We start from the raw sequence: 10,777 nt of genomic DNA, 5'->3' as shown, positions 1-10,777 counted from the left end.
GGGCCGGGCCGCGGGGAGGCGGCGGGCGGGCGAGCGCGGGGCGCAGGGCGGCGGCGGCGGCGGCTCCTGCTGCTCCGCGCGCGCCGCTCTGAGCCGCCCGCGCGGGGCACCACGGGAGCTGTAGTCCGCCCGCGCGGGGCGGGTCCGAGCCGGGGCACGCCCACCGCGCGCTGCCGGCCAATGAGCGCGCGGCTGCCGGCACGCGGGGGAAGGCGGGGGCTCCGTGACGGCAGCCCGCGAGGGCCTTGTTACCTCAGCGGGGGGCGGGGCCGGCGGGGCCTCCACCCCCGCGGCCTCCCTCTACCTCGGCCCCGGCCTCGACCCCCGGGGGCCTCCCCCCGCCACGGCCCCAGGGCCTGGCCTCCAGCCCCGGGGGCCTCCCCATGCCACGGCCCCCAGGGCCAGGCCTCCACCCCCGGGGGCCTCCCCCCGCCACGGCCCCAGGGCCAGGCCTCCAGCCCCGGGGGCCTCCCCATGCCACGGCCCCAGGGCCCGGCCTCCACCCCCGGGGGCCTCCCCCCGCCATGGCCCCCAGGGCCAGGCCTCCACCCCCGGGGGCCTCCCCATGCCACGGCCCCCAGGGCCCGGCCTCCAGCCCCGGGGGCCTCCCCATGCCACGGCCCCCAGGGCCCGGCCTCCAGCCCCGGGGGCCTCCCCCCGCCATGGCCCCAGGGCCTGGCCTCCAGCCCCGGGGGCCTCCCCATGCCACGGCCCCAGGGCCCGGCCTCCAGCCCCGGGGGCCTCCCCCCGCCATGGCCCCAGGGCCTGGCCTCCAGCCCCGGGGGCCTCCCCATGCCACGGCCCCAGGGCCCGGCCTCCACCCCCGGGGGCCTCCCCCCGCCATGGCCCCCAGGGCCAGGCCTCCACCCCCGGGGGCTGTGGAAGGCTCCTCCGGGAGAGGCCCCGCTCCGCCGAGGCTGGCGCCGAAGGGAGGAGCCCCCAGAGCCGTTTCTCCCACTTTGGGCCCCGCCATCGCGTTTTGAGGGGCCCGCGGAGCCTCCTGGCGCTGGGGGGCCACAAACCCAACTGCCTCCTCGAACCTCCCTGCCTCCTCACAGCGTGCATTTTAAGACCTCGTTTAAAAGCTTCTGGTGTCTTACAGTGCACTCAATTTTCCTGCCAAACATAAATCGTTCATATTAAACAATACCGTTTATCAAAGATTTCCCCGCTCAGCCTAAACAACTGCTTTCAGGCTATCACCTTGCTGTCTTTGGGTTCATCACTTCCTGATGGCCATCTGCACCGTAACGTGCCAGGACGCTCTCTGGATCACCGACAAGCGCATTGCTTCACGGATGGTAACACCAGAGCCCTTGCTGATGTTTATAACGCAGTCACACTGCTTCACATCAGGCTTTAGCACAAGTAAAGTGGTTTACATTTTGCTAGATTATTATACCTGTCAGCTAGGAGGAAGCACTTAGCGCAATTACTACACTTATGTAATATTTTACGGCAATTTACAAGGCAGAGTACAGCAACACTGCTCACACATACAAGAATGGGAAATTGCCTGGTAATAGGAAAAATAGTACCGTTGATTTGGCTTTCTGAGCACCCCTGAGAAGAGCAATCACTTGCTCTGCAACACTCTGGTTACTTCCTGCAGTCTAGTGGGAGAGAAGATGTTTGCAGTTTTATTCGCCCAGCGAAGAACTGCAGAGCACAGGAAAGGTTTATTTCAGTAGGCCAATTTTCTACTCCCACAAGACAGGCAGGCAGGCAGGCAACTCTGTAAGCTACAGCAGCAGAAACCACCCCCTCGTCCCTCCCCGCCACGAGCACACGCCTAGAAACATCCGGAGCTAGTGACAGCCTTTCTCCGTTTCACATCACTAAAGAGGGAGTCAGTTTTCCAAATCCAATCGAACTAGAAACCTGGAAAAAAGGGGGAAAAAAAAACCAACACAGAGAAGGTAACAGTGCTGAGCTCCCAAGAATGAGGAAAGTGGTGAGAGACAGGAAGCAGCACATAGCTGGCACTTAGGCAACATCCAGGTCGAGTTTACTCACAGTCTGGATTTGATGCTCTTGGAACAGCCCCAGTGGAAAACAAGCTTTCCAGCACGGCTGGTTCCTCCCTCTCCTTGGGCTGCATCCTGTCACCTCACAGCACCAGTCACTGCCTTGGAGCTTCACTGCACGTGGGCTGGTTTGGTCTAGTGCCCTCTCCCTGCCTTGCTCATTCAGACACCTCCTGCAGGGATCAAAACATCCATTCCGGAAAACAAAAAAACAAAACAAAACAAAAAACCCAAAACCAAAAAAAAAACAAAAAAAGAGAGAGAGAGCGAGAGAGCCCACAGGATCAAGGACATCCTTTTTTTCATCTTTTTTTTTTTCGTAGCAAGCACAAGTGCTTTACACTGCCGCATCTTCAGATGAGCAGGCTGCCAGAGGCTGAAAACAGTGAATCCTTAAAGAAAGAGACTGCCTCAAGATTTGAACACTTGAAATTTATCTGGCACTAAGTATTACCAAGCAGTAAATAAATTTGCCACTTAATAATAATAATAATAAAAAAGTTTTAATATATTACAGTAAACCAATAATTGGCACAGTATAAATAATCAGCATGGACAAATTCAAATAAATAATGTATGGTTCAAAAAACTTCTCTGTTTAAAAGCAAAATACGACATCTAAGGGAATGGAGTTTGTTTTGTTTTTACTCTACCTGGTGCTTAAAGTCCCAGATTATTATCAAATCAGTAATACCATGCAGCTTTGCTTGAAAAGTCATTAGTCAAGTATGAGCTTTAATTTTCAGAGTCTAGATTGCAGAAGCCAAAGGCATTTTGGTAAGTACAGAACAACAAAACACTAAGGATAGTTTATTGCCAATATGAGCTTTACAACTCATCTATTGGCCAAGACAGAATCGACTTTCTGGCTAGCAGCTCTTCCCAATGAGGACTGCTTTCCAGCCAATCATTTTTCAACTTCTAAGCAAAATGTTTTAAATGCATAACAAATAATGCTTTATGTCACACTTCACATCAACCCAGTATTAACCCGCAAATCCTCACAGTAGTCTGTGAGGTAGATAAGCATCATTCCCCATTTTATAGGTTGGGGGAAAACAAACCCAAAACCAGAGATTAAGTTCCCTGCTGAAGCTGCACAAATATGACACTGTCAGCATTAGAATGAAAATAGAGGATAACTGGAGTACCAGCCCCACACTTAGTCCATTTTGGCTCAATTTTGATTGCTAACATTGCCCTATAGTTTACGGGCCTCCTTGCAAGTTCCCAGTCAAAAACCTAAGAAAGGTTTACTAATGCCAGTAGTAAATGAAGAGGTGCTACAGCTAGGACAGGCAGACCTGGATATAGAAACACCAAGTGCTAAAGGTGACTGGTCACTCAAAGCACTCAGAACAGGGGATAAAACATGAAAATCTGCCATCTCTAGTCAAGCAGATCCAGGGCCCTGCAGCAACAAGCAGGACCTGACAAGCCCACTGGTGCCTTACTGTCCAGCTTAGGTCCAGGAACTGAAGCTTCCTTAAAACAGGCTGCTCTGTTTGAAGCACTTAAGGAATTTAGAAATGGAAGCGGTGAGTGTGGCTCCCACCTGGAAACACTAGTCAATGGGTTTGACTTTTGCAACAAACAAGGCCGTGGCTTTCTTCAGGAACTCCTCCCTGCTCATGGCAACGCTCAGCTTCCTCTCCTGCAGCGCTCGGTCCATGGCCAAAGCCAGACAGTCCGGGCCCAGCTTGGAGCCGGCCTCCAGGTAGCGGATGGGCACAGAGAAGTCGCTGGCTCCGAGCGCGTCTTCCAGCGTGCACAGGACGGCCTGGCAGACGCGCTTGTCTGCCGGGCCGGAGCCGCCGTCCAGCACGTCGTAGAGGGTGCCGGCCTTGGCGGTGAACTCCAGCAGCACGAAGCAGGTGAGCACGCCGTAGCGGAAGACGTCGAAGGGCACGGCCTCGTGGTCCCGGCACTGGATCTTCCGCAGCAGCGCGGCCACCACGTCCTCTGGCGCGGCCCCCGGCCGGCAGATCCGCCGCAGCAGCTCGCTGTACAGCCGCCCGTCGACGCCGGGCCGTTTCCGCCGGCCGCTGGCGCTGAGGCACTCGTAGGCCATGCCCATGTTGTTGTTGAACGCCGTCCTGCCGCGACACGGGGCAAACACACCTCAGCCACCACCGCGGGGCCGCCGCCGCCCTCACGGCCACCCCCAACTCCCCCTGAACTACAACTCCCAGCGTGCTCCGCGCGCGCCCCAGGCGCGAGGCTCGACCCGCCGCCCCGAGGCACGCCGGGAGTTGTAGTCCGCAGCTCCCCGCCCCGCCGCTCCGCACCTGTGGGAGTGATGAGCCAGGCGCACGTACCACAGGGCCCGGGCCAGGCGCTGCGGCAGCCCCGGGGGCTCCGCGGCGGCCTCGCCCCCCGCGCCCGGGCTGCTCAGCACCAGCTTCTCGAAGTAGTCGGCCAGGAAGGCGACGGGCTCCTCGGGCCGCGCCTCCAGCACCTTCAGCAGCGCCTCCCGCACCATGGCGGTCACGCCCGCCTGCAGCAGGAACTCCGCCTCGGTGCCCAGCCCGCGGGCCGCCGCCCCCGCGCGTGCCGACTCCCCCAGCCCGCTGCCCGCCGCCGGCGCCGGGGCAGCCGCCGCCCGCCGCTTCTCGTACGCCGCCATCTTGGCTGCGGGCGGCGACGGCCGGTTCCGGCCATCTTGGCTGGGGGCCGCCATCCCGCCGGGGCAGGAAGCCCCCGCGCCGCCATCTTGCACGCTGGCAGCCAATCCGTAGGAGGGGTGGAACGCGAGCTCACCGCCATCTTCGTCCCGTCCAGCCAATCAGCTGGCGAGAGGAAATGTGTCTGTCTGCCGCCGTGCTCGGCCGCCGCCAATCGTGCGGGGCGCCATCTTGCCTGTGGGCAACGCATCCCACAGCACCGGCTCTGTAGCCCTGGCTGTTCCAACGCGGCGGGGGCCGCACCGACACCTGCCTCTTCCCGGGCGTCCCCTCCCGCGACTCAGCCCTCCCCGACCCGGCAGGAGGGCGCGGGCGGGGGCGGACCGCGCCCGCCAGCCCGGCCGCCATAGCTACTCCGGGCGGCTGCCGCGCCCTCAGCAGCGGGGGCGCGCGGCGGTCGCTGCCCTCTGACCCGGCGCCCGCTTCCGCCCGCTCGGTGGCCTCAGCCTGCTGGCGCGGCGGTGGCGTCTGGCGCCTCCCTGCGCCCTGGGGGAGCGCTGCCTGACGTTTTCTCCACGTCTGTAACAAACGACGCCTTTTATGCAGGCTTGGCCCTCGCGCATAAAGGTGCTGCAGGCGGCTTTGCTGCCCGCGGGGCTGTCACCGCCGCCGGGGTGTTCCCCGAGCGAAGCGGCCCCCCGCCAGCCCCTTGCTCCGCTCGCAGGCGCTTCTGCCCTTCACAACCAGGGCTGCTGCCCTGGGGTAGCCTGGGTCGCTGCCGAGAAGAAGGGCCGTTCCGGCCTCTCGAGCTCAAGGGAAGTCCTTCCCTCGGCCCTTGAGGAGCCCTCGGTGTCCCGGCTGGCTCATTTTGGTGCTGGGACTCCACCCTGGGTACAGGGCACGTATAAACATGAGGAGTCTTTGCATCGTTTTCATCACAAGAAACAGGCAGGAACTGCGCGTTTATTCTAGCAAGTGCCATCAGCTACGAGACCCGAGGCGCCTTTCCAGTGCACGGCAGAGTGCTGCGAGCGTAGCTGACAGCCCCCTCCTGCCCAGCAGGTCCCCGCTGTCCCCCACCCGGCACGCACGGGCTGGGGACCTCAGCACCACGGCGGAGCTGGGCCACCTGCGGGCCACACTTCAGGGGGCTGCAGTGGCCCATTGTGTCAGGCCACGAGAGCCCACAGGCTCCCTGCAGGAAAGGGAACAGATGGCTTCGAGCCGGTGACTCACGCCTGGGGGGGATGACTGGTGATAAAGCAAGTCACCTGCACGAGTAAACACGGATCTGCAGGTCCACCCTTCCTGGCCGGAGGAGGGAGGCAGGATGCGCTTTGCTGGAGGAGCTCTTGGCTTAGCACAAGTATCTGAGTGCAATTCCCACACCCACTTTCTTCCTCTTGGTCCAAATTCTTTTCCTACACAGAGCTTGGCTGACTCTACTGTTCCAGCACCTTTTGGACCTGAAACTTCTCAGCCATGAATTGTAGTGTTTGCTCTGAGAAATTTCTTCTCAAAGTCACACATGGCGAGTCAAGTCCCAGCCTTTGGGATTTCCAAGCTGAGATCATGTAAGCTAGCCTGGAGAAGAACAGCCACCCTGTTGAAGCGATGGGGGCAAGGGATGGAGGAGTGCATAGGTGGTTTTTTTGGCTTTGTCGAGGAGGCTACTCTGTCCTGGAGCCCCAGGTGTGAACACCAGCCCTGCTGGGTCAGTGCCTGGCCGGACTGGGCCTGGGCCTATGCTTCAGCACTGCCCACAGTTTTCTGCTGCAGCCAAAAATGTCTCCCAAGACACGCTCCATGAGGCTAACGGGTCGAGACCTCAGACACCCCTCGGCCAAATGACTGGGCATAAATATATGCCCGAACCCCCTGCACAGACACAGCCTGAAAAGAGGGCAGGCAAGAGCCAAAGGACCAGAAGGAAATTTGTTTGGGGTGGAGACCAAAAACAGAAAAAAACATCACAAAAACCTTTATTAGAAAAGAATCTCCCCCGTACCACAGACTCTCTACGCAATGGACTGACCTCTTCACTCAATCATAAACGCGCAGATTATTTGCGCAGCCAGTTTTCCCCACCGCACCTCCCACAGCGGTGTCCCGACTCGTTTGTTGTGACGGAGAGGACTTGCCGTCGGTCTCCGGGCTGTTGGGGCGGCCGCGTGCGACGGAGCCCCAGCGGCCCCTCCGGAGGGGCTGAGCTGCCCCGCGAGGGACACGGCCGCCTTCACGGAGCCGCTGCGAAATGACCCAGCCCGAGAGCTGCGATGGGGCCAGAACGCCTCCGGCCCGTGCAGCATCGCCGACGCTTCTGCTCGTCTCTCGGGTCTCATAGCAGCACCCCGCACCCAGCGGCTCCTCCGGCCCTTTGCTGCCAGCCGGGCAGCCTGGTGCCAGCGGATGCGCAGCTCCCCCAGGGGCCCGGTGAGTCCAGCAGCAGAAAGGATGGCACTCGGGACTGGTCTGGCGGGCTGCGGGCACCTGCAGGCAGGTCCCACTCTTAGGACAGATCATACTGCGATTTGAATCGTTTCCACAAGCGATGAGATGTGACTGCGGTCACTATCAGTCCCAAAAGCGAGACCGTTGTCCCCACAGCTATGGTAGGGTCGGTGCTGAACGTATCTGCAAAGACACAAGAGGGACTTGAAATCGCAGCCAGACTCTGCCTGTGACAGCAAGTACCCAGCCTGCACGTAACATCCCCCACGGCACTAACGCAACCCGCTGCAGCGCACGCGTTCGCCGGCCCTGCAGAGAGACGCGTGTGCGGGGCCGGACCTTGGTGCCCGTAGCGCGGGTCAGAAGGAGCCATGGGGCCATAGGAAAGGCAGACACGCATCGGGAATGAAATCCCCGAGCACAGCCGCAGCAGCGGGCCTCGGGGCCTCGCGATGGGGAACGGCTCCGTGGATCCCTCCCAGCGCAGCCCCGCGCTCCCGGATGCTCCCTCCCCGCAGGCAGCTCCAGCCCCGGCCCCGGGCCTCACTCGGGCGCTGCTGTTGCCACTCACCGGCGGACACGGCCAGCTGCAGGCTGGCCACAGGGCCCCGACGGCTGAGCACGGCGCACTGGTAGCGGCCCTGGTGCTGCAGCTCCGCACGGTCCAGGCTCAGCGTGGAGCCGCTGCCTGCCGCCTCCTCCCGGTACTGCGACAGGGCCACCGGCGTGCTCAGCCAGCGGACGGTGACGTTCTCGCCGCACTGCGCCTGGCACTCGATGCGCAGGGCCCGGCCCCGCGTCCCGTTGGGCGGCAGCGACCAGATCCGCAGGCTGCAGCCCGGCGCCGTGCCGGCAGCTGGCCCCGCGGTGGGGGAGCCCCGGTGGTGCCCGGCGCCCTCTGCGGTGGGTCCTTGCGCCCGGGCTGCGGGGCTTGCCGTGCTGGAGCCGGGCGCCGTGCTGGAGCCGGGCGCTGCGCTGGTGGCCGGACGTGCCGTGGGAGTGCCTGCGTCGCTGTCCTGCGGAGCGGGGCTCTCCGGGGAGGGAGTGTTGGTGGCAGCAGCCCAGCCCGAGGTGGCCTCGTCTGCAGGTTCCCGCGACGTTGCGGTCAGGGCCGTGGTGCCATTGCGTGCTGGGGTGCTCTGCGTGGGCGGCAGAGCTGTAGTGGCCTCGGACGTGGCTGTGCTGGGGCTCTCCGTTGTGGCCGGGGTGGTCGGTGGGGTCTCCGGGGAAGTGGCCACGGCCGCAGGCTGCTCAGTCGCCACTGCAAACACAGACACGCTGAGCAGGTCGCAAGGGCTTCACTGCGGCTCGGGGCCGGGACGGTGCCGCCGCCACTGCTGCTGCCCCCCCTGCCAACGCAGCCAGTCCCGGGCAGGGAAACGCGCGGGGAGCAGCAACCCGAGAGCCCCCGCGCTGCGTGGTCCTGGCCCTCTTGGGAGAGTTACCGAGCGGTGCAGACATAGGGACACTCACCGGCATCGCTCACGGCCACGGCCGCCACCCGGGTGAAGGTCTCCTGCCGGACGGTCAGCGTCAGCTCGCACCTGAACTCCACGCCGGCGGCCACGTCGTCCCCGGCCAGCGGCAGCGTGGCCGCGACGTCGAACAGCTCATCCTCGGTCTCCTCCATGTCGAAGTCTGCCTGCTGCAGCAGCCGGTCCCCGCGGTACCAGGCGAGCGCCAGCCCCACCAGCGGGTACACGCGCCGCGCCGTGCAGTGCAGGGCCGCTGGCTGCCCCGGCACCAGGGCCGCCGGCTGCGCCGCCAGCTGCAGTGTGTCCGGCAGTGCTGGGGAGGGAACAGCAGGCATCAAGCCAAGGTTTTGGGCACCGCCAGCCCCACGCGAGCGGGTTGTCTCGGGGCGTTCAGGGCTCTGCAGGGGCCGCGGGATGCTTACAGTAGACCTTGAGGTCAACGGCGTGCTGGTAGTGCCGCCCGCCGCAGGTGCCCTGGCAGATCTTGGTGCCCTCGGCGGCCACCACGGCGTTGCTCACGCGCAGGACGCTGTGGCTGGCGAAGGAGATGACGCTGCCCAGGTTGGTGTCCAGCCCCCGCCACTGCACGGTGCCCTCGGGGCAGGCCAGGGAGCAGTTGAGCTGGGCCGAGCCCCCGTACGGCACCACTGGCTCCGCCGGCACCACCGTCAGCTTGTTAGCCGGGCGCCCTGCCGGAGGGAGAGGAGGGAACCATGACCGTTTAGCACAGCCAACAACTGCTGCAAGCCGGGCACGCGATGGCCGGCACAAATTTCGGCTGAGCATGACGCCTCGCCGCTCTGTCACCTGCCCAAGCTCCGTGTCTGCACAATGAAGGTATAAAAGTGCCTTTTAAGGAGCAAACAGCCCCAGGCACAAGCCCCAAACGAGCTTTCCCTGGGGCTCCTGCCCGCCGGACCACGGGAACGGCTCGGGGATGTGGTTTATCAGCGCTCTCCTATGGGCGTTCGGCACTGCTGGGGGCCCTGCTGGGAGCCCTAAGGAGCGGGTCCCCCTGCAGCCACAAGAAACGAGGATAAAAGCGGCTCTTGGCTGTTTTCTACTGAAAGATGACACAAACCTGCTCAGATCTGGGTCAATCAATATTCATCAGCCTAACGATTTCACTGCAGACAGAGCCAAAGTCTATGAGATCAGCTCTGTCTGATGCGCAGGGGTTTCCTCCCCCCCTTTTGCAGCATTTTCACTAAGATTTAAGCCTGGGAAAAGCCCATCAACCCCATTCATCGAGTAAACTCTCCACGAGGAGGGCTGGGAAGGGAAGGGACTGGGATGCGGGGTGGCCTGAGCCTGGAGGAGGGAAGCGCTGTGCTGAGCTGGCACCGCGGGCTGGGGCTCGGGCAGAGCGGGGCCAGGCCGGGCCGGGCTGTCGCCCCCGCGGACACTCACCACTGCAGCCCCAGAGCGAGCCGAGGAGCACGAGCAGCACCGTCTCCATCGCCCTCGGCGGCCTCTCCTCCGGCGGGTTTCCCTTCCCTCCTTCCTTCCCTCCGTCCTCGCAGCTGGGAAGGTGATGGCCGGGGCTTGGCCACCAGCCCCATCCTCAGCCCTTCTTAAAGCCCTGCGAGAACCGCCCCGCGAGCGCGCCCGGGGCCTCCCGCCCCCCAGCCGGACGGGGATTCCCAGAGGCGGTTTCTAATTCTGCTCAAAGTTTAGCTCTGGCACATGCCCAGCTCCGCCGGCGCTGGCCGTGGCAGCAGCCCGGCACCAGGGAGAGCGCCTGGGTCTAAGGGCACCCGGCCGAGGTGCTGGGACTCCTCGTGTGCCCGAAACGCTCCCGCGCCTGGGCCCCCTGCTCTCGCGGCACAGCAGGATGAGACCCCTCCGACACAGGCAGGAACCTCGGCTCCGGCAGCCCTGGCAGCAAGGACGGCTCAGCCCCGACCGCCACGGTGCAGCGAGAGCCGGGGTCAAACCGCAGGGGAGCTGGGGGAGGCAAAGTGCAGGAATTTGTCCCAAAGACCGGGGGTAAAACCAAATGCTACCAAAGATTGGGACTTTGGTGCTGCTGGAGCCAAGCTGGTCCGAGCGTTGCGGGAACGGGAACCCCTATCCCGAACCGGCTGAGGCAGGGAGAGGCTGCCCGGCTGCCTCGCCAGGGAGCACGCCCGCTGGGAAGCAGCAAGCCTTACCGAGAGCCCCAGTGTCCCCAAGCCTTTTAGAAAGCCCTGATCTCCCA

The 10,777-nt window shown here is 63.0% G+C and overlaps 2 protein-coding genes across 2 annotated transcripts; both read right to left on the bottom strand.

The window, feature by feature from the left end:
• Positions 1-2,511: 2,511 nt before the first annotated feature.
• On the bottom strand, positions 2,512-4,677 carry TPGS1 (tubulin polyglutamylase complex subunit 1). The gene is made up of 2 exons (XM_067312696.1): positions 4,316-4,677; positions 2,512-4,123 (listed from the first exon to the last, which is right to left on the bottom strand). The coding sequence occupies exons 1-2, from the start codon at positions 4,651-4,653 to the stop codon at positions 3,592-3,594; spliced, it is 870 nt and encodes a 289-aa protein (XP_067168797.1). The 5' UTR covers positions 4,654-4,677; the 3' UTR covers positions 2,512-3,591.
• Positions 4,678-6,610: 1,933 nt separating this feature from the next.
• MADCAM1 (mucosal vascular addressin cell adhesion molecule 1) lies at positions 6,611-10,113 on the bottom strand. Its single transcript, XM_067312988.1, has 5 exons — positions 9,988-10,113; positions 9,000-9,266; positions 8,576-8,890; positions 7,674-8,363; positions 6,611-7,285 (listed from the first exon to the last, which is right to left on the bottom strand). The coding sequence occupies exons 1-5, from the start codon at positions 10,034-10,036 to the stop codon at positions 7,161-7,163; spliced, it is 1,446 nt and encodes a 481-aa protein (XP_067169089.1). The 5' UTR covers positions 10,037-10,113; the 3' UTR covers positions 6,611-7,160.
• Positions 10,114-10,777: the final 664 nt, after the last annotated feature.

Source organism: Apteryx mantelli, chromosome 30 (assembly GCF_036417845.1).
Source record: "Apteryx mantelli isolate bAptMan1 chromosome 30, bAptMan1.hap1, whole genome shotgun sequence".
In the NCBI taxonomy this organism is placed as follows: Eukaryota; Metazoa; Chordata; class Aves; order Apterygiformes; family Apterygidae; genus Apteryx; species Apteryx mantelli.
Note: the sequence above shows the minus strand (reverse complement) of the source record. Positions and strands in the feature narration are given on the sequence as shown.

Excerpts from the sequence above, each read along its gene's own strand:
- TPGS1 (XM_067312696.1), bottom strand. The coding sequence starts at position 4,653 with ATGGCGGCGTACGAGAAGCGGCGGGCGGCGGCTGCCCCGGCGCCGGCG. Across the intron at positions 4,124-4,315 it reads CTGGCTCATCACTCCCACAG|GACGGCGTTCAACAACAACA; the intron begins GTGCGGAGCGGC and ends GTGTCGCGGCAG.
- MADCAM1 (XM_067312988.1), bottom strand. The coding sequence starts at position 10,036 with ATGGAGACGGTGCTGCTCGTGCTCCTCGGCTCGCTCTGGGGCTGCAGT. Across the intron at positions 9,267-9,987 it reads CTCGCTCTGGGGCTGCAGTG|GGCGCCCGGCTAACAAGCTG; the intron begins GTGAGTGTCCGC and ends TCCCTCCGGCAG. Across the intron at positions 7,286-7,673 it reads GCAGCTGGCCGTGTCCGCCG|ATACGTTCAGCACCGACCCT; the intron begins GTGAGTGGCAAC and ends GTGTCTTTGCAG.